Here is a 23,369-nt window from a genome sequence, read left to right as displayed (position 1 = left end):
CTACGAGGATAATAAACTCTGCCACCCTTATACTACATTACCGGCTTGTTCGACTACACAAAACAGAAGCCAAAGATGAAGTAATAATAGTAGTTGTAATACTAGCTGTTTGGTAGTAGTAGTAGTAGTAATAGTAGCAGTAGTAGTAACTGGAAAGGGAAAATAAGTTTAGGAAAAGGGGAAAAAAGATCGGCGACAAGCTTGAGGCACAGCTGGACGGCAACGTTTTGCGTAGACGTCGGCGTATCATTGAATCCTGAAATATTAAAATGTAGTGACTGGGTGCGTACAATGTTACTCGGGTAGATATCTAGAGGGGTGGAAACGCCGGAAATACAGCAGATATTGAAAATGCCCTTTCCCTCCTTCTTTACAATTCTACCGTATCTTCGAGTAGGGGGAGAATGGGGGAGAGAGAGAGAGAGAGAGAGGAAGGAGGAGGATGGCGACGGAGGTTGAAGAGGGGTTTAGGAGAAGGAGAAAATAACCGAGGTACAGTGAAGCAGAAAAAATTCCAAACTGTACAATATGACAGATATCGCTTCGTCAAAAGGATCCTTCGATATGTGATAGGCTACTACTATGAGTATTCTCATAGATGATTTAAGATTTGTTATAAATGAAAGACATGAAACGTAATTAGAAATGTAATTAAGTATTTTATATTTTAAATATGCCTATGAATTATACTAATCAATTAGATTGAAAATCATACTTTTTTACAAGCCGAACTCGCGTTCTTCTCTTGTTTTTTTTTTTTGTAAAAATTATTTCCAAATGTATAATTTCTTTTTTTTTCCTACTCACATTTACAAGACGCGCTAATTTTTGACTTAATAAATATCTATTGCAATTTTGTTTAAATTGATTTATGATATGTTACGTTTTAAAATCACGCAAATATTGTCAGATCCAATTAATATTATCAGAGTTATGCGATCCCTAAAAGCATGTACGGGTAAAGTACCAAAAAACATTATTTCTAATCAAATGTATTGTACAATATTACAGAACAGAGGTGTTACACAATACTATAATACTTAAAGTGGAATATCAAAGATTAAAAGCATATCCGTTCTACAATTATGATGTTTATCGTGAAATAAGATGAAATGAAAGAAACGTCAATACGAATTCCATTTTTCTTTTCTTTTTAAAATCATCTTTATTTTTTATTACAATTTATTATACAATCAAAGACAAAAGGAAGTAGAAAATAATAATGAATCGTAGGAAAAGAGACAAAGCTCGTTCCGACAGCGAAAATCGTTCTAGGAAGAGAAAAAAAAGTAAAAGAAAAGTAGTACTCTCTCTCTTTCTCTCTCTCTCTCACTATCTCTCCCTCTAGATCGTAAATACGAAAGAACGTTTCCCCACTTAAACTTTTCTTCAACAAGTAGGTGGGTGTGCTTCGGTTGGAGATCGTATATATTATTCCCAGTTACCAGCATTCTCCAGTTTAATTTCCTACGGGGCAAACCTAGTCGAACTTGTAGAATGGTGGTCGTGAAAACGATGACGTGGTAGCCACTCAACAGGCAAAAAGAGTCGCTTACGTTAGCTTTTCAAATTGAGATTCGTCTCTTTTGGATTTTTGCATCTACGTTTCTTACATATACATATATATATATATTTATATATGAACATAGTTCTTGATGCTACTTCTCGTTTCTTGAAAATCCAAGAAAAGGAACATAAGTTGTACTTATTAGAGGGAAAGAGAGAGAGAGAAAAAATTGTCGGATCCAATCAGAGGAAGAGAAGGGCAATTCAGGATAGCCACTGATCCGGATGCATTAAATGCATTGTGCAGTAAACGTTCGTTACCGATGGAATCTACGTGCACGAGAGATAGTCTGTCGAGGGGGTAGAGAATTCGGGGTATGGAGGATGGTAACACGGAGGGGAAGGGGAAAGGGAGTTGGAAGGGGAACGAAAGGTAGAAGAACGGTAGCAGAATCAGCGTGTCTTCTATTTAATTAAATATCTACTTTGTGCCCCTAGTGGATTTCAAACGAAGCTGAAATGTTTTTCGCCCTGCCCCTCCCCACCCCACCCCACCAGCTATCCTCTTTACGTTCTCATTCTCGGCAGTCCGCTTTTTGTGCTTCGGGGCGTCTGCTCCGGACTTCGTGAAAAAGGATATTGCATTCATACATACATACGATGGCTCTCTGGATTCGTTCGCCGCCAAAGGAATCGGTCGGGAACTGAAAGAGACTGGGTGGAAGAAGACGAGCGATGGATACAAAATATAAACGGATCTGTGTATACCTTTCTTTTTCTTTCTCCACATCCCTTTCGCTTCTCGTTTTTTTTTGTTTTTTACTTTTATCTTTTCCCCCACTCCCTTTATTTTATATATATATATATATATATATATATATATATATATATCTTTTTCTCTCTTTTATCCATGTATCTCTCTTTATCTTTTTATTCATCTCGAATACATCACCGCGTCTCTGTTTGTTTTCACGGGAAATCGTCGGTCTCCTAGCGGTTCTCTGGACTACACGGTTATTGGCCCATCGTTTCGAAAATTCGATACGGGAGGCAAATCCACTTTATGTATACGTATATATATATATATATATATATATATATATGTATGAATGAATGTATGTGAAGATTTATATATATGTATATATACATGTATGTTATACACATCGAATGTAAGCTCCGAGGATATATTACTTTTCGGTGCGAAAAATCTGCCGATCGGATCTCTGTCATCAGGTCCCAATCGATTAGAAGACGTTTACTTTAGGTAATCGCCATGACATGATGGACCTATCTTTCTATCTTTATCTACCTATCTAATCTATTTTTCTCTATATATATAAGTGTATGTGTATATAGGTGTACGTGCATATTTGTACATCTCTTTTGCTACGAGTTAGCTTGTCGAAAAACTATTTAAAAAACGCGTGCATTCCAATAAGAGATGCATCCTCTTCTCGTCGATCATTCCTCGACATGGTTCCCGACCTACCCACCGGAATGTTTTCCTCGGGAAATATCCTGTCTCACGAAAATCGACCGTCCGACATGGATTTTTTTAAGGCTTACCACCCCCTCGCCATTCCTCTCATTTTTATCGGAAAATCGATCCTGTATTTTCCCTTGTAAACGTCATGCCAACGAGCTAGACGGCTAGCTGCCTATTACCCATCAATTTTTCTCCTACCGTTAAAGGGATACAAAGGTAGGAAAATAAAGAGAGAGAGAGAGAGAGAGAGAGAAGAAACAAGGGAGAAGAAAAGTATCGATAAAACGAGAGAAGAATGACGTATTTTCTCAAATACGTCAGTTCGATTTGTATTTCCTATCTTAAAGATCGTGAAAAACCAAAATCGAAATTCCTTCCTATAAGTCTAATCTCGAAATCATTACGGAATCACGTTCATCTAACGTCTTGAACAAGGACGAAATTTGGCAAAATAAAAAAGTATAGGATAGTAGTAGCATGGGATACGATCGAAGTGCCGTCAAGGCAACGCATGTAACAGGATTACAGTATCCCGTATGGTATCCATTTGGTACAGTAAAAGCCCTCTTAACGGCTTTTTCAGGCTCGAATATTGGGAAAACGAGTCATTTCCGTCGGTAAATGTCACGAGGGGGAAGTAGATGGGCAGTGCCCACATATTACCTATCAATTTGCCTCTGTCGATACAGAGCTACCGTCAGAGAGAATGAGAGAAAATTAGTAAGAGAGAGAGAGAGAGAGAGAGAGAGAGAGAGAGAGAGAGAGAGAGAGAGTGAGTGAGTGAGAGGATCGGACAGGTACGCAACCTTCACTGAACGAGAAAGAGAGACAGAGTTAGGCGTTCCATCATATTTAACTCAGATAGCCAATCACCCCTGTCACTACGGTGTGATAGATTATTTTAATCAAGTTATTTCGCCTGAAACCCGATCGTTCTCGAAAGAGACGTTCGAGGACTCGTGTACATATACACGTACAAAAATTAAATTAACTTTTACGAAAGGGAGACATAAAGATGAAGAAAAAAGGAACAAAAAAAACAAAAAAAGATGAGTGAGAAAGAGCGAATAAGATACGGTGAAGTGTCTCAAAGGGTCAATCGTGGAAAAAATGAAAAGAAATGAGAAAGATTTTCAAGACCTTTATCGAGACTTCATTCTTTCCTTTCGAAAAATATATCTTCCAATTGATAATAAACGACATGGGGCTTTAGTAGTTTTCCGATAACGTTCAACGTTTCTGGTTATCAATTTACCCCCTTCACGAAGAATTTATCGTCCTAGCTTACTTGCTTCTAGACGAGATTCAAAATTGTCCTTTTTCGATTTTTGTTCTTTACGATCGGTCAAAACAGTGATCCAATTCTTTCTTTTCATACCGTTTGTTTGTACGTTTGATTGTTCGTTTATTTTGAATCTTAATCCTCGTTTTACCGTTCGCAACGTACACCGAAGTTGACTTACCTATCTCGAAAAAAAGCACTTCGAAAAACTTGAAATTTCTCTTGTGTTATTTTAGATAAATATTTTTATCTTTTTCGAAATAATGCTTTTGCATTTAGAAAAATGCACACACAATGCTCGCATTCGGCGTCACGGTTGCTCGATTTAATCCGCTTTTATTTTTATGAATCATTCCATATCTTTATGGACAGTATACTCTGCCTCCGTACAACAACACACGCGAGAAAAACATTAAGTCGGGTGTGAGAATATTTGGTACGTTATTTTTTTTCTTTTTTTTGTTTTCTATATTTTTTCTTTTCGCCAGAAACTCCGTTGGATTCTTTTTTAAAAATCACACGAGAAAAGAGATAAGAGGAAAGAAAAGAACGACTTTATCGCGAAACGTTGGAACGTTTAACAAATTTATTATATACTCACTGAGAAAGAGAGAGAGAGAAAGAGAGGGAGAGGACCAACCCTTCGAGAACAACGATGCATCGCGATAAGTCGATCCCTTCGAGGGAAGAAGGGTATAATATAGGAAGAAGTAGAAGAAGAAGGAACGCAAGGAAGTTTCGGTATTACTTTGCCCCTAGGCTAAAGAAATTATCCCTACTTCCTTGTTCACCCTATTTCGTATGATCACCATATTTCGATGTGACCCTCTTTTTCTCTCCAATTCTCCCTACCTCTCTCTCTCTCTCTCTCTCTCTCTCTCTTTTATTTCACCATAACTACCGAGAAAACGATAATTAATTAATAATTATATCAGTGGCCATTTGTGAAAAAGCTAGTAGATAATATTAGCTAGTAGATAATATTCTCCTCTCACGATAACTCAACCTTTTGACCTAACTCTAATTTCCTCTTATTATACTCGCGGTCGACTAATTTATTTTTAAATCTCCATATTTCTTCTTCATCGACGTCTCCAACGTTTTATAATTTCTTTTTAATTTTTTCTTATTTTCTCTCTCCTTCTCCTCTTCTTCTTTTATGACAACTTTAATTTTCTTATTATACTCACAGTTGGTTATAATTTTTTGTTTCTATCTTGTATTTTTCTTTCATCGATGTTTCCAACATTTTACAGTTCCCCCTCCTTTCCTACCATCTTTTCTCTTTCTGTCTTCTTTCATTCGTTTATCTAAAAACATCGTTCAAGTTGATACAATGTTGGAAACGAGTTTAACCTTTTCAACGTTCACCTTTTTCCACCTTTTCGCATTCGTATTCTCGAGTACCTTGTCTTCTTCCTTCCTTCCTTCCTTTCTTCGTCACTTCTGTTAATCGCGAAATGTTTTAAGAAAAGAATAACTCGTCGCGCGATAACTTTGCTTTCCGACTTGACTCCAATTTCCCGTAATTACGTCGCGGGCACCTTGAATCTCTCTCTCTCACACACTCTCTTACGTTTCTTCTTAGCTCAGTCCAACAACCCTCTTCCTCCTTTTCTTTCTACCCGGAGCACTTTAATAGTCTAACTCTCCCTAAGCCGAATAGTTTAGTTCTTGAATACCTTAGTTTCAAAGTGAATTCGGTAAATTTACTCGGTCCTCTGTGCATCGAGCTGAATGTAGCTTCCGTGTCAAAGGTCTCCTCTCTTTATCTCTCTTTCTCTCTTTATCTCCTCATCTCTTCTCACGTCTCATATCGATTGCTCTCTCGAACTTCTCTTCTTCCTTTTTCCTTACTCTCCCCATTCACTTTCTCTTCTTCTATCTCTCTGTGTGTCCGTTGTGAATTAATTTATCGTTACCACTTATATATCCGGTGAAAATCTAACGTTTCTCAATCGTAAAGTCGAACTAGGATATTCTTGTCTCTTTCTATATATATATATATATTTGTAGAAATAGGAAGAGCACGGTGTCGAACACTAGCTAGATACCTTTGTATCGCGAAGGAAACTTTCAGTTTGAATTTCTCTGTCTTTGTCTTTCTCTTTCTCTCTCACTCTCTCTTTCTCTTTCTCTCTCACTCTCTCTTTCTCTTTCTCTTTCTCTTTGTCTTTGTCTACTTGCTTGGCACAGAAGATTTCGAAATACTCTATCTTGTTCAATGTAAAATGTTACCAGCAAACGATGCTTCTTACTCGACACAAGAGATTTCAAAACGCTCGATTTTGTTCAATGTAAAATGTTACCGAGCAAACGATGCTTAATCGCGACGTCTTTTCCTTGTAATCTTCCCATCTGACGCTGGGATGTAGCAATGAGGAGAAAGAGAAAAAATAAAGATTGAAAAAAGTAAAAAAAAAAAAAAAAGAAATTACAGATGGAGAAAGGGAGAAAAAAAGAGAAAGAGAGAAAGAGTTGAATGGCAAGTTGAATGGTCGAAGAAACAAGCCAAAATTCAGTGTACCTTTCTTCTTGATAATCCAATCTTTCTTCCTCTATCTCTATCTATCTATCTAACTTCTTGTTCTCTTTTTCTTTCTCTCTTTCTTACTTTCTTTAAAGAAGATTCTCCATTTTTGCAAGCACGTTTATACCAGGCTAGCTCAGCATACCGACTATTCTACGCGCCAAATGGCGAGCTTTCTGGCGAGAGCATTCGGAATGTTCATGGAATCTCGGATTTCTGGTAGAGAAAGATAGAGAAATGTATATATATAGAGAGAGTAGGGAAATGGTAAAGATCAGGAGGGAATGGTGGTAAAGTTGAAGGTAAGAGAGAGAGAATGGAGAAACATTTTCCATGCTTGCACAACACGCAACGAAAAGGAAGATGATAGAACGAATGTTAACAGACAAGTACAGCCAGAGGCACCTTTACCGTTTACCAAACGCATACTGATTGTTTAAATGTAAACGAACGCCTTTACCATTGAATTTTATCGAAAAGGAGGAGGAAGACTGTGGTGGGTAGCTTTACGATATCGCTTTTAAGAAATTTCCCTAGCTCCTTCCATACGAAAATGTCTTCTGGTCTAACATAACGGTTGAATTTCATGACAGCTTGATATTCCACCGATTGTTATACAAATTCCAGGAGAGAATACGAATTTCTACCGTTTCCTCGGACTTACCGAGCGAATAGAAGCTTAGTTCGATGTTTGACATTTAGAAAATACCTACAGCGATTTCCTGAATATCTCGTTTGCGGTCTCTCTTTTGTTTTCCATCGACCTATGAGTAAATTCACTAACAAGAAATAGATACAACGTTGTATATAGATCCAAATAATTACAATATATACCTTATAATTACTTCACTACTAACGTTGAGAAACTTCGAAAAAATCTTTTAGTTTTAAATAATGATAAAAATCACATACACGAAACACGTTACCCATTTTTATTTGGTCGATAAAACGTAACAGAGCTAGCTAGAAAATATCCAAAAAAAGAAAGCATATAGAATTCGTGAATAAGAAATTCTAAGTTTCTTCGACTTGATCTCGGTATAGGATCGATCGTGGTTGTACTCGGTGGTGGCCAGGTCGTAACATTAAAATTTAAAATTCTCGACGGACGAACGAACCCTCCAAGCGAAGCGGCAAGGTGCGGTGCGGTACGGTACGGTACGGTACGATACGGTGCAGTGCGGTGCAGAACCGGTAACAGCAATGATGATGCTAGTGGCGTCTACTGTTCCCCGTCAGAAACAGAAACTCGATCCTTCCCGCGAGCTACTACTCTTAACAACAACCCTCATCTTCTTCGTCGTCGTCGAACCTACGAGCCTACTTTTCACCCTTGCCATTTTATCTTTTTCTTTTATTTTTCAGGCTGTAAATTTCCAGAGGAGTGGAACGGACGGTGGTTTCAATCGGGCGATCCGAATCTCGTAACCGTCAACGGATCTATCATATCCAGCAAAGGTTATTGCACTGATGTCAAGGACGACGACAAGTTCCTCTTATACGACACGTGAGTCTTTTTCCCCGTTTATTCATATTACAAGTAGTCAATGTATCAATACGGAAGTGTGTGTGGGTGTGTGTGTTGTGGGTACGTTTTTGGTTTGTTTGTATAAATAATACGTGTACATTTTTGTACGCGTCGAATATACCGCTCTTTACCTTTTATCCTTCTTCAATTCAACGTCCATATTGGTTTCTCTTCTTTCTCTTTCTTTCTGTCTGTCTGTCTGTCTATCCGTCTGTCTATCTTTCTGTCTCTCTTCATACCGTCTCTTTTTTTCTTCCCTCGTATCTCCCCCCTTTCAAGCCTCACGGCCAAAACTCCCGTTCCTTCAAGCTTTTATTAATTAACTGCCTTCCGACAAAGCGCTTGAGGCGACGTGCTAACGAGAGAGAAAGAGAGAGAACGAGAGAAAAAGTGGGGGGCGGGGTGGGAGCCAGGAATAAAACGTTTCTCGTGAAATTCCACTCGTCCGAGCCAAATAGAAAGGGAAGATGAGGAAGGGTGAAAGAGAGAGAGAAAGAGAGAGAGAACGAAAGGATTGGAGCCGTGACGCTTTGAGATCCAAGGACGAAAGAGTTCTCTTTGTTTTCTAATACGTCAGTCTTTTCTCTCTCTTTCTTTCTTTCTTTCTCTCTCTCTCTCTCTCTCTCTCCCTCTCTCTCTCTTTCTTGATAAAACGAGTTCACGTTTATGGATTATATTTAAGTATTTTTCTAGATTTTTCAGAGATACGTTAATTTCTCATAATTCTTTGTTGATATACTTTCTCATCAAGTATGAAAAACGCAAACATTCATTTTTCCATTTTTTTCTATTTGATATTGTTGAAAGTACTAGTTATATGGTTCGACGTATAACTAACTTACTTCGACGAAAAATTAAAAAAAATAAAAAAGGAAAAGAAAGAAATGAAAGAATGAAAAAAGAAAATGACGTAGAATAATTTCGTTGAGTGTATAAGCAAATTGAAAAAAGATTTTTAAAAATTGTGTAAATCGCGACGACGAATGTCGGGAAAGGTTAATAGCGGGCAAACCGTTTGAATTTGATCGAGTTGGAAACGGCGACGAAAATAAAGAGAGGACAAGGTGAGAGATTCAACGAGTAAACGAAGAGAAAGAGAAGAGAGAACAGGAAAGCTTATTCATCGACTCGTGACGAATGCATGTACGTATACATGTACCAGATACGACTCAGTTTTTATTGAAGGAGTGAATGAAAAAAACCATTGCATGTTTTTCTACCTGCGCAAATTTGTTTGTCAATTGGGATGCCTTTTTTTCTGCACAACGATCGTTGATAAACTACGTATGCATATATATATGTGTACGCGTAACCCGGGGTATGAACACACACTTGCAATTCTTCGAGTGTGTTATTTTCTTTTGTCCCCAACTCTCATCTTTTGTTCATTTACGCGTGATCTTTTTTTTCCCCCTTATGTTTTATAATCGATCATCCCTTACGGATCCTGTTATATATCACGTATTTTATTACTTTCTTTTTTTAATTTTTCGTTTCCACGGCTATACAAAAAAAAGTAGAAATCAAATAACAAAAAGAAAATAAAATAAAATAAAAAACTTTCGATCGAACGATACACTCTCGTTTCGTTGCTTTTTCTTTTCCTCTTTATTTTTCTTTTTTTCTTTTATTTTTTTCTTTTTTTAGATCGCAAAAATGATAAAAAAATATATGAAAGATAAAATCATTTCTGTCTAACACTTTTCCAAGTCTCCCTCACCCCTTCCCTCCACCTTCGTCTCTAGAACGAAATTATTCGCTACGAGAAAGTATTACAAATCGGATTTTACGCAGCAGCTTTGTGTTTTGCGCGGCACATGGCACATAGTACAAAAACCAATTAATTTTGTTTGATCGGAGCTCTTCCAATTTTATCGCGCACTTTTCTCTACATCGTTCTTTCAACTCCATCATCGGCCTCACGTTCATCCTCGATTTCTAACGAAAGTAAAATGAACGTTCTTCCGTTCGTTTATTTTTCTCTTACTCATTCTATCTCTCTCTCTCTTTTTTTCCCTCTTCATTTTTTTACGTTCCCATCCAAAATCACGGGACACATTTTTGTCGTATCACCCAACGAGTAGTTATCGCTTCGCACGAAATCGATTAACTTCCCGCACGAAAATTCTCTCGTTGAATTTCTTTTGCAAACATACGTTGAAAGAGAGGGGGAAGAGCGAGAGAGTATGTGAAAAGATGCAGATAAATGTAACCACCGAGTTTACTTAAATTCGTACAGAATCGTTGAAATTGGAAAAGAAATTTTCTAATCAAATCTATCACGTCTTCGCAGGAATCATCGTACAATCTATCTCGAGTTTTGCACCATACGCTTGCTTCCTTTCATCGTGTAGAAAAAAAAAAAAGATTTGAAACGAAAATACAACGAAAATGTAAATAATTACAGTAGATCGATTTATTTGTAAATTCACAAACATAACTTTCAATAAAATTTCTTTACTAGGAGTTATATAAAAAGATCATCGCGTTTTTTAACATAATTTTTATATTATGATTGATTACTCATTATTCATCAATTAAATTTTATAATTATCAAAAACTAATTGTAAGGGAAAGAAAAAAGAATTTGAAAATTATTTTATTAATTCTTCCTAAAAAAAAAGCAAATAGATCGTGTTACATATTTTCTCTTAAACGAGAAATATTAAAATATTAAAATTAAAAGTAAATGATAGGGGAAACGTTATTTAAATTCGTTGAAGCAACAAGCAGTCACTGCAATTATCGTTCGCCATTATCGAATATTTCTCCGTATAACTCTCCAAACTCTAGATACCATTAGAGTGAATTTTCATATTTTACAGTTAAAGCATCGATCCGAATAATATCAGAGATTGCCACGAAATTAAAATCATAAGTACGATTAATTTGTCATTCGTGATTGTGATTAGTAGGATATCCCTTATATTCGTCTTTTCTAATATTTTTCTTTTATTATTATTTTGTTGTTATACATATTTATTCTTCTTTTTGTTCTTTTTTGTTTTCCATTTGTTCTAGTCGGTTTTATTATTTTTTTTTGTTTTTCTTTTTTTTTATTAAAGTAAAATCACGTTCAATCGAATCACTCGACAGCGAAATTAACGAATCGCACGAGCTCTCTCTCGGGCCTTCGTTATCTTCAAGAGCTCGACAGCACAATGGAATTTGCTCGTAACTGCTTCCCAGTAATTAGACCGCGCTAACTTTTCATTAGATAAATATGCGCTCTGCGAACGAACGTTCAGAGAGATTGAGAGGAGCCGGTAACGAGTCTGCGCTATATTCATTTTATATTCGTGCACTGTTTCTCTCTTTCTCTCTTTTGCCCTTCCGTGGAACACGATAACATAAAGTTAGAATCACGCAAACAGATTATTCGCGAATTTCGTTAAACGCTAATACTAAATTTTTATTGATCATTTATATATATACATATATGTGTGTGTGTGTTAACGTTCCTTCGTGAAATTCATATATTCGTTAAATGATTATCTAAACGTTGAAATAACTCTAATTTCTTGCTTGAAATATGAAAGATGGCAGAATAACATACCATAACTAGATAATATATTAATTTATAATAGTCGAATAATTAAGGTATATGAATATTAAAATTTAACTAGCAGGATTAACAGTGTATTATAGTTTTTAAAGTAAAAGGAAGATATAAGAATAAATTATTGAGAGCATTGGCTATAACAAGAAAAGCAGCAGACTTTAAAGACGGATCAAATTTCAATCTCATATTTTAATAATTACGCGTTTCTTGTTAATTCAAATATCATCTTGTTATCTTTTTTAAACTATTAAAATACTTTTTTTATATGTTTTACCTAAAAAATCTTGCCTTAGTTATTTCCGGGAAAAATGTATATGATTATTTTCACGATTTAAACCGTAATTTTACAATTTTAATACTGACAAATTCTAGAAAAATTTAATTCTACTAGAAATATATCATCTGTTTCTAACACACGCACGATGATAAATGAAAGAAATAACATCTACAAGGTGATTCACTAGCTCTTGCTACCTAAACAGCTCTGAAAGTATGACAGTAGCAAAAAAGTGAATAAAGAAAAAGTTGCAAGAAAAATTCAGGACTACAATATGACATTAGTGTTTTTTTACTAGGTTGAGTCATTTTTGAGATTTATTGGTCAATTTTGTTTTTTTAGATACAATTCTATATTTTAAAATTATTTTCGGATAGCAGCTAACAAGACGAATCTAATGATTTGCAACATTAAATACAAAACCTAACAATGACCAATAAAAACTATTTGGAAAATTTCTGTTCAGTCCGTTTTCGGAACAACTAAAGGATGACGCAATCCAGACGCAATCCTGATTCGACCACGACGCGACCATGACGCGGAAGAGCTGTATTGTGGCTGACTTGTTCGCCAGTTTTGACCTTCGTTAACCTTCAGAAACATTATTGTCGCACATTATTGGATTTTTCTTGACAGTCACTATCAGAAAATAAATATTAAAATATAACATTGCATTTAGAAAAACAAAGTTGACCAATAAATCTCAAGAATGACTCAACCTAGCAAAAAATTACTAATGTCATATTATAGTCCTGATTTTTTCATGCAACTGTTTCCTTATCCAATTTTCTGCTACTATCGTACTTTCGGAGGTATTTAAGTGGCAAGAGCTGGTGAATTACTCTGTATATACGATTAATCGTAGTTAACTTATAAAATTTGCCATTTGCTATTTACTTTTTATAAGTAGATTAACCAAAATATGTTTTCCCCCTTCATTTTCAAGCTACTTATTCCACATTTCTCGTAATTACAGTTCTTCTAGCCACTCTTACTTGTTCGATCGTAACATTTCTCGGTACTTTTACAAGTAGGTAGGTAGGTAGGTAGGTACGTACGATTTAACGTTCGCTTGGGTAACGAGATGAGAGATGAAAATATTTAACTATCGTGAAAGAAACTTTTACTGGAAAGTATAGAAAAAAAGAGAGAGAAAATAAAAAATAAAAATAAAAAATAAAGAAAGAAAGAGAAAAGAAAGAAATAAACATTAGGTAACACAAGATAATATAGTGATTCATAAATCTAAAGTGAAAGGAATAGTGTAATGGGGATGAAAGAGAGTAAGTAGTCAAAGTAGTGGAAGAAATATAAGCTAAAAGAAGGAGATGTTAGAAACTGCGGTGGATGACGCCGAGCCGAGTAGAGAGTCGAGAGTTAAGTTTTAATTAATGTAATGGAGAGTAGAGCGTGATTAGCTTGCCAATCAGTGGCATGGTGCTCCTTTCTAAGAAGTCGTTGGAGTTGAGGTCGAGAGGGATGATGTCCTTTCGTTCAAAAGAAGAAGAAGAAGAACAAGAAGAACAAGAAGTAGAACAAGAATAAAACGACGAAAAAGATAGAGAAAGAGAGAAAAAAAAGAAAAAGGAGGAAAGGTAAAAGAGGAAGGAGAAATTGACGATGTCGAATCTGTTAAATAGTACGATTGAGGAGTGAGAGTACCAGCTGCCATTAAAATTCGTTCATTCGAATTCGAGAGACCAAGAAAATGCTCCAAGGAATAATTAAAAATCGTTCGTCTGTTATTTCTACTTTTATATAATATTTTTCTTTTTTTATTCAATAACCGGTGCCAAAGAAGAGAATCTAATTATTATTATTATTATTGTTATTATTATGATTTATTTATTTATTTACGGGAATATATCCAGTATTGCATTGGTTGAAAGAGAATAAGAGAAAAGGGAAGTTTCGTTTATTATTTATGTATAATTCCTTCTATTCCCGATAGAATTTATTTGTTAAAACGGCCTGCATCCGGTTCCCAATCGTAAATACGTGCACTCTCTCGTATATATATATATATTCTGAAAAGATCATAAAGATACGATAGATCTGCTGAACGAACGATATTCATTGTTAAAATCAATGAAATATAAGCTTCGCCGCGGTGCGTCCTGTCGTTATTAAATTCCGAACAAACTACGGGCACCGCTTTAATTACGGCGTTTATCGTGGAATCGATATATAATATAAAAGTATTCATTTGTATACAGATATATATCCTTGCAAAGATATTTGTGCGAGTGTTTGCAAGTTTGTTTGTAGGTATATGTAAATATACATTTATATATATTTAATATGCGATTTGATTCATTTCTACACGTAGGTATATTACGTACGATCGTATATATATATATATATTTTACATATATGTGACCAAAATTCCCACGACGACTTTCGAATTTTCTAATTATGAGAATAGAGAATCGTTCGTACTTTTAACGATTCTATTAGGTTACTTGCTGTTACATCTCTATATAAAATCAAATGACGAATATTCCAATCGAAAGATAATAATACTCGTTATCGTACGTTATAATAATAATAATAATATTATTATTACAATTTGGATATTCCACTTATCATTCAATTACCTCCAATCGATAACTTCCATAGTAATACCTTTTTAAACTCGTTCGATAAAGATTTCTTTCGATTCTTTTTTGTTTCTTTTACACCCCCTTTTTCCACTTTTTGTTTTCTTTTCACCTTCTCTACGTTCTTTTTTTTATAGACTGTGATCGAGAGAAGATACGGAAAAAAAAAGAACGAAAAAAAAGACAAGGCAGAAGAGATATGGGCAGAGAGAGAGATAGAGAGAGAGAGAGATAGAGAGAGAGAGAGAGAGAGAGAGAGAGAGAGAGAAAGAGAGATGGAAGAGGGAACAGGAAAAGGGGGGAGGGGGAGGGAATGTAGGGAGGAGATGGGAGGTAGATCGAGATAGAAATGGGAAAGAGAGAGAGAGAGTGCAAGCCGTAAGAGGAAAAAAGTTATATTGCCTTTACGTCCGGAGTGATGAGCCCATGCGTCGCCGGAATATGAATAATATCCGACCGACGGAAAGTAGGATTTCTGTTACACGTGTGCAGAAAGACAAAAAAAAATGAACAAGAGAAAGTAAGAGAGACATAAAGAGTGAGAGAGAGAAGAAGGAAAAAATAAAAAGACTCAGAAGAAAAATAAAAAAAATATAAAAGAGAAAAATCAAAAGAGTGAAATAGAAGTGTAGATATCCGAACAAATAGGTATCTCTCTCTCTCTCTCTCTCTCTCTCTCTCTCTCTCTCTCGTAGATTTCTCTCAGAGACACAGAGAGTATTCTCTGATTGGATTCGAATTGGTGGAGAAGTTTATTCCACGGTATGCATAACTCGTTGGAAATAATTTTGCAGGTTGAAGAATAACGCCGGAGGATTAGGATAAGGGGAGAAGGATATAGAAAAGAGATACAAAGATGAGAAATAGAGAGAGAGAGAGAGAGAGAGAGAGAGAGAATAGAAAAGTTACTTATCCTCTTTTCTCTTACTCTCTCACTCTCTCTATCTCTTTCTTTTCCTTTTTATCTCTCACTTAGACGATGTCTTCACTATTACTCTATCCTTTCACGCAGTAAGTCTCGTTCTGTCGCGGTTCTCGATTGTCTATAACTTCATAGTTTCTTGCGAGAACGAGGACTTCCACGAGACGCCCGCAATAAATAGCTTTCCGTCTGTTCTTCCATTTCCTTCAACCACCCCCCCCCCCTACCAGCCACCCACCCCACCCCTTTTGTCTCTCCGCGTGAGCGCGTATAATTCGTCGAGTGGTGGAAGGAGTCCCCGTTGAAACCTACAGCTATCCGTACACGTCGTAGATCTCCTATCCACTTTCATCCAAACGGTGGTGTCCTATTTCGCTCTCTTTCTCATTCCTACTGTTCAACCTCTCTCTCTCTCTCTCACTCACTCACTCTCTCTCGTTGTTCTCTCTTGTTGTCTTCCACGTCATTGTTCCATTGTGTGTAATTGCATTCAGGACGCGCATTTTGCAGTTTCGATTTGGCGTGCTCCGTTCTATATACAAAAGAAAGAGTAAGAGAAAGAGAGAGAGGGAGAGAGATTTTGTGCCGGGGATAAACTTCGTAATTATCAGAATAGAGCATTTGAAAACGAAGAAAAGAAAAATTCTCTCATTCTCTTATTTTTCGTTTTCTTTCTTTCTCTCTCTCTCTCTCTCTCATTTCTATTTTTTTTTAAGAAAGAAAAATATATTTATATGTAACTTTCTTGCAAGAGTAATTACTATCGTTTGGGGTTTACTTAATCATTCTATAAATTCACTTTTATTATTCGAACATTAATTTATTTTCTTTTGAAATAGAATCATATGTTTTTCTCCTACTTTCTTTCTTTCTTTCTTTATTTTTTTTTGTCTTCCTTCTTTCTATTTGAACTTAACATAGATCGAAGATAAACGAGAGAATTTTCGTTCTCATGGGTAAAAAAGAAAAACTTTAAACGGTTAACTCTTCTTTAAAATGTAGGCTATACTATGTCGAGAGAAAAGAAAAGGGTGATGTTGAAACAAGCGAAAGTAACCAAAGACGAGGAAATAATGGTACTTGGATGGACGAGGGTTAGTTCGAAGAGTAAAGGAAAAGAGGGTGAAAAGGATCTTCTGGACCGAAAGGAAAGAACTAATACTTTCTTTCTTTTTCTTTCTATTTAGGTACCTATCTTCTATCCATCTATCTAACTATCTCTTTCTCTCTCATACTTAACCGTTCCGCAGAAACTTATCTAATCAATCAGCCAGCTGATCAACCTTTCATTGATCGCTGTAATCCATCAAGATATAAAACCGATACAACTATCGCTTGACTAACCCAAGAAGCTTATTCCATCGCAATCCTTTTGAGTTATAACGTTAATTATTTTTCTTTGAGGATAGGAAACTCGATCCTCGTAGAAAAGTCTTCCTTTTGATTGGTAAAACTTAACACTTTCTCTCTTTCTTACACACACACACACATACACAACATGTGCTGACGCACATATTCTTTTTCTTTTATATTTTTTTTTCTTCCCTTTCTCTCAGATAAAATTTCAGGCAAACCTGACATGAATTTTTCCGTTCTACCAGGATTGTTAGACCCTTAAAAAATTATTTTTCTTTCTCTACCGTATGCTAGGAATTATTTGATTAATATATTATCTCGAAGAAATTACAAGCTGAGAACAAAGTCTTTCTCCTCGTTCCACGTACTCTCTCTCTCTCTCTCTCTCTCTCTATATATATATATATATATATATATATATATATATATATATATATATATATTTTTCGATGAAGATCGTTGCGTGGAAGTTGAATTTACGCCAGAGGTAAAAATTCTTTAAATTCCGCGAACGTTTAACGTACTTAACGCACGAAGTAGTAAGAGTTTATAGTCGCTTCGTTTGATTCGAAGAGATCGACGTGCGAGCGAGCGAGCGAGAAAGAAAATTAGTCGAAAAATTTAGGCCAATCGTGTAGTCGATAGATAATTCTCGACTCTCTTGATATAGGTGAGGTATTCGAAGGTTGTCTTTCATCAGAATATTTTTTTTTTTTTTTTTTGATTCCTTTTATCATGTTGCAGCTAATGAAAATTTTTCTCCCAAGAAATATCTATACCACCTCGAATACCGATACAACGAGTTTGCTAGTAACTAGAATATATATACATATGTATATACGATGATAACAATGACGATAATAATAACAATAAAAAAATGTTAGCTATGGCTTCTTTTTTTTACTGATATGACGTACTAATTTTTTTTCCTTTATTTTTTTTACTTAAACAAAATGAGACCTAATTTTTCTAATAAATTCAAACAACGAAACGTCGTGTAATAAATAAAAATTATACATTTTTTTTAATGACATAGAAAAATTCTCCCATACAAAAGATAAAAAAACATATCGAATTATTTCATTTATCGTCGAATAGGAAAAACATTTCTTAACGAGAATTGAGACTGTTCGATTATAATTTGACACGAAGTTATTTCAAATATGATACACATACTTATTATCGTTTAACGTGCTAAGGAGGTGAACGCTATATTAATAGCTGTGTACTTACACGTGTAAGCGAATTTATGCGGCACGGTTACGCGGAATTTAGCATATCAATGGATATACCAGGGTAATACCTGTTAAACATCAACACAGCTGACGCTGAAGCACTTGGTTTACGTCTGACATTGACAGATGTTACGTGTCAGTCTTACGTAGTCCGCGAGAACATCGTCTTTTGTAGAACATTAGCTCATTCTCTTCGTCTTCCCAATCGTCTATCTCAAGTATCAAGGATAAGGTCAAGGCTAACTCCTATTAGATTGTCCCTAGATACAATCATAAAACGTTTATAAGATTGAACGTTTGTTTTATATCTAATATTTCATTTAATTAAAAGATTTTATTTTATTTTATCAAGAAGAATTTTATATAAAGTAATTTTGGTAACTGAGACAGGTTACTGCTCTTCTCTGTTTTTTTGTTTTTGTTTTTTTAATAAAAATAGTAAAAGAAAAAAAAAAAGGTTAGAGAAAAAACCATATGGCATAGTACGTCCTAACCTTCTACGATCTTATTTCTTGTATGAATGCACCGATGCATCCGACAGGTGCAATTACACTTTATTTTCTAAGGCAACCCAATTTTGTTTTCTAACTTATCGATTCTTTTTTATTATTCTACGTATAAAAGTACTAATCCAAGGTCATTGAGTGCAACTGCACTGAGAGTGTGAGTTACCGGTACATCCACATATAAAATAACAAAATAGGAAATTAAAATTTATTATGCCAGATGATTTTTTTCTCTATCCTTTATTTTTAATTTTTTTTTTAAAGAGTAAGTAATCTGTATGTGTCCTAGTTTCAAGTATCACTCTGTACAGATTGAAAAGTGTTATTTTATTTTTCATCTAAATCTTGTACAAATGTCAAGAATAAGCCCTAAAACAGGTATAAGTATATATAGATATACATATCATCTTTTAAAATAAATCATTTCATTCGGCTAATAGAATTATTGATTGATGTATTATTTTATTTTATTTTATTTTAATCAGCCTTTTTTAAAACTAATTGATTAATTTTATGATACATAATATATGATATAGGAACAAATATTTTTTTTCAAAAAGCGCGTACGTTGGATTATTTATTCAATTATTTATGAATTATAAACTTTTATTTTCGTTTACGCTTCGTATTTATTGCTTTCTCTAATGTTTACATTTTGTCTTCGGCAATACGATTTATTTTTCCTTCGGTCTACTTTTATCAGTCGAACTGTGAACAAGAATGCAACAGCTGTAGCTTATTGTGAGTATTATAAATAAGAATTTTATAGAAATGTAATATGGACCTTTTATTTATTGCTATACATTTAAACTCGTTGGTGGTTTAGTGCACGCGTACTACACAGAATTTTCAAGAAATTTTATAGGTCAGTAAGTAAGCTTATTTTACCGGGGATGGTCAACATGTAGGTCAGCAGGATTACCTTAACTCGAAAAAAAATATTATTGCTATCTTACGACGATGATCAATTTTATTTACGAATTTATATAGGTCAATAGGTGTGTCAATATATTCTAATAAAAAACGGCCAATCCACTCGAAGACGATTGAAATTAATTATTGACAATTTGACATGCAATTTTATTTTATTTTTTTTTTTTTTTTCTTTATCGCGTATAATCATATTATTTTGTTAGAAGAAAGGGCAGAGCTGGGATGAGAAGTGGGACAGAAAAAAAAGTAATATACAACAATACATGAATACGATCATTTCAAATTGAAATTGAATTTAAGCGTATGAATGTTACAATAACATAAACAAGTACATATGTACGAATGATACGATGAAACAATTGCGTGGGAAAGTGCAGATACGTTCGAATACTAAAAGCAAAATTTACACAGACAACGTTTAATGTATAAACATAAAAATATTATATATTACACTATATATTAATATATAAATATAAAATATATATATGTATATATTGCATACAAATATATAATATTTATTATGTATATAGACATAGAAATAGGGATCGATGATAGCAATTAATTTTCTATCTAACGATATAATTAATGTTCGCAATTTAAACGGTAGTTCTGTCATGTTGGGCAAATGCTTTCGACACGCCAGACAGTGATCATAACTATGAAAACAAAGACTCACGTTATGTAATTACATGTTAACCAACTCGCTTTAACATAGTACTTCATTATTATACGTGTACTTCTCTTGGCGACGAATCGAAAGTAGCCAGACACGTAGTTGTTTTACGTATGCATATACGATGCACATGAAATCTCGTATACGGGAAAGTTGTATTAATTAGCGGAAAGAGATATGTAAGCCACATACACATATACATATGCTTGCATATATATTACATGTATATATATATTACATATATATAGATTATATACACTACAAACATACATTATCTTTCTGTATCTCTTTCTCTTATCCAGCTACATCACTCGAGTTACAATTCGCTCGGATTAATTAACCACAATCCTCCTGGACTCGTGCTTGTTTTGCTAAAACATTAAATAAGGAAAGCGCGCATTTGTTGCCAACAAGGACGAGAAAGAGAAAATATCGAAACCACGAAACGCAGGAGGAAAACGTTGGTAGAATCGTTAAGTTTCTTCTTTCCCTTTTTTTCTGTTTTTTTCATTTTTGTCTTTTTCTTCTGGTTTCCTTTTTTTCTTCTTCTTTTTCTTCTCTTTTGTCGACAACGGTACAAAAATCCTTTCTCGAAATGTGCATTAGTAAAATACGTTTTTATACGGAGGATAAATATAAGTATTATACACATATATAAAATACATATCTGTGTAGATCGTAAAAGGTAAATCGATATTCAGTTCGTATACGAGCGTACGCTTTCGATTAATCGGCAGATTCGGACGTTTGTAATTTAAGTTAACAGCTGTTCCGATAATCCGTAACTTTGCTCTATTTCATAGCCGTTTAACGGCTTATGATCGTTCGGATGTATATTAATTAAATTTAATAAATGCGGCATCACGGAATATCGACGGTAAAACGGAGATGAAGTCGTCACTCTCGTAATATCATTACCAATATTTCTTTTTAACGAGTGCAAATGCAAACACGTCACTACTATATTAAAACTCGTAATACATAAGCATGTATCATCGATATAAGATATTTGAATATCTCGTTTATTCGTAAAGTGCAATTATATTTTTTCTTTTTCTTTTTGTGAAGCATTAAATCTATCAACTTTGTTAAACTAATTTGATATAAGTACGTGTATGTATATATGTACAATTAATCAAAAAAGTATTCGTACAGTTTTCTACTGTTAATTTGAAAAATTTATATTTACTTGTGATGTACAATTATAAAAATTCTTCTACATAGAAAATTATTTTTAGGATTATTTTACTTTTAATTGATATCAATTTTATTGCAAAAGAACTTAAAAACGTACTTTCTTCTTTTTTGTATTTGTTGTTGTTATTGTTGTTGTTGTTGTTGTTGTTGTTGTTGTTGTTGTCTAACCTTGTTCTAATAAGATCAATTTTAAAGAAAATAAGTTTGTTCTAGTAAGAGTCGACTATATCTTTTCTTTTTTTTTGTCGTCTTCGTGTTTCTTTCATGATAACGACACAAACGAGACAATTAAAACGCAAATCCGTTTGCAGCGCCGAAAAGACTTGATCAAAGTGAAAAATCAAAGAAAGACGGAAAAATAGAGAGAAAGAGAGAGAGAGAGAGAGAGAGAGGAAAGAAACTATTGGTATAATTCCCACGATGAAGAACTTAATAGAGAATATACAGTTTTTCGTTAAAACGGATATACAAGTTGTAACGAAGAATAATTCCTCCGTTAGAAATTTAAAGAGAATAGAAGAAAAACGATTTTATGAATTTCATTGTACGAAACGACAACGTCGAAAATTAATTGGATCATTATGGTCCTTTTTGACATCATGCTGGAAGATCAAAGTCGATCGTATCTTTGAGTACATTTAAATCGAAGACTAAAACCAACGTTAAATCAAAAGTTAACACGTTCTTTGTGACAACTCTTTTCTGCTTATCACCAAATTCTTTTTTTTTGTTTTAAGATAAATCGATCAACTTGAAAGATCATCTTTCTCTCTCTCTCTCTCTCTCTCTCTCTCTCTCTTTATCTGTCTCTTTCTATACTTACTTCAGTATTGTTTTTTCCTCGTCATATATTAGATCTCATTCCTTTTTCCATCGGGAACAATTTACTCGCGAATTACAAATTGATCGTAACGAGATTATTCTGGCTCGTTCGCAGACCGTTTCGATTAAGCACTTGCAATAAATAAAGCAATGATTTCATAAAAAAATATTGCGATATTCGGACGGAATTGAGCCAATTAAGCTTCGGAATATAATTGATAAACACAGTTACACAATTTCTCTCTCTCTCTCTTTCTCTTTCTTTTTCTGTGCGAATTATATATATATACATGAAAGGTTTTATATTATTGATAACAGGTAAAAGGCTGAATATTTTTTTCTTCTTTTATCTTCTTCCTTTCTTTTTTTTTAAACATTTTTTTTGTCAATTTCGATTAAAGCCATCGCGTTGGAAAAATATTCTCTTGGTAAAGCACTTTGTCGACCTGCCACACTCCAATAACATTCACGATATTAACTAAAAACGTACGGTGCACTGGAAGAGGTAGAGAAATAGGAAAATATTAAAAAGAGATATCGAGAGGTAAAAAATAATTAAAAATAAAGAAAGTAATAATAATAATTATCTCGATGAAATACTTTATCATATTTTCATGAATTGATTTATCCTTGATGATTACATGTTATTAGAAAGGAAAATAAAAAGAAAAATGAGACGAGATAATTTTGGATATATTTTTACTAACACTATGGTTAATGTGCGAGAATCAATAACTGTTCACTTTTAATCATAGTGATCTTCAATGGCTCATCGTAGTATCGTCATGGTGCATGGTGGTTAGTTGGTGGTGGTTTCGTCGTGGTGTTGTTTGGTCTACGACAAATAGAGACAATTAAGCGGCTAATATGAGATACTCTCGTCGTATGGCTGTCGTCGTGTGTGCATCTCCCACGAGCTCTAGCACAGGGGAATGAAAATAGGTGGAGGGAGGG

At 34.4% G+C, this 23,369-nt stretch overlaps 1 protein-coding gene across 1 annotated transcript in view; it reads left to right on the top strand.

Moving 5' to 3' along the window:
- The window catches only part of LOC107063752 (uncharacterized), a 260,720-nt gene that overhangs the window by 175,733 nt on the left and 61,618 nt on the right, over window positions 1-23,369 (top strand). Inside the window, exon 4 of the mRNA XM_015315817.2 lies at window positions 8,170-8,311. Coding sequence (XP_015171303.1) covers window positions 8,170-8,311 — 142 coding nt within the window. The remainder of the gene's footprint in view (window positions 1-8,169; window positions 8,312-23,369) is intronic.

Source organism: Polistes dominula, unplaced genomic scaffold (genome assembly GCF_049000335.1).
Source record: "Polistes dominula isolate Pdom_NZ unplaced genomic scaffold, Pdom_raw_medaka contig_25, whole genome shotgun sequence".
Lineage (NCBI taxonomy): Eukaryota > Metazoa > Arthropoda > Insecta > Hymenoptera > Vespidae > Polistes > Polistes dominula.
Note: the sequence above shows the minus strand (reverse complement) of the source record. Positions and strands in the feature narration are given on the sequence as shown.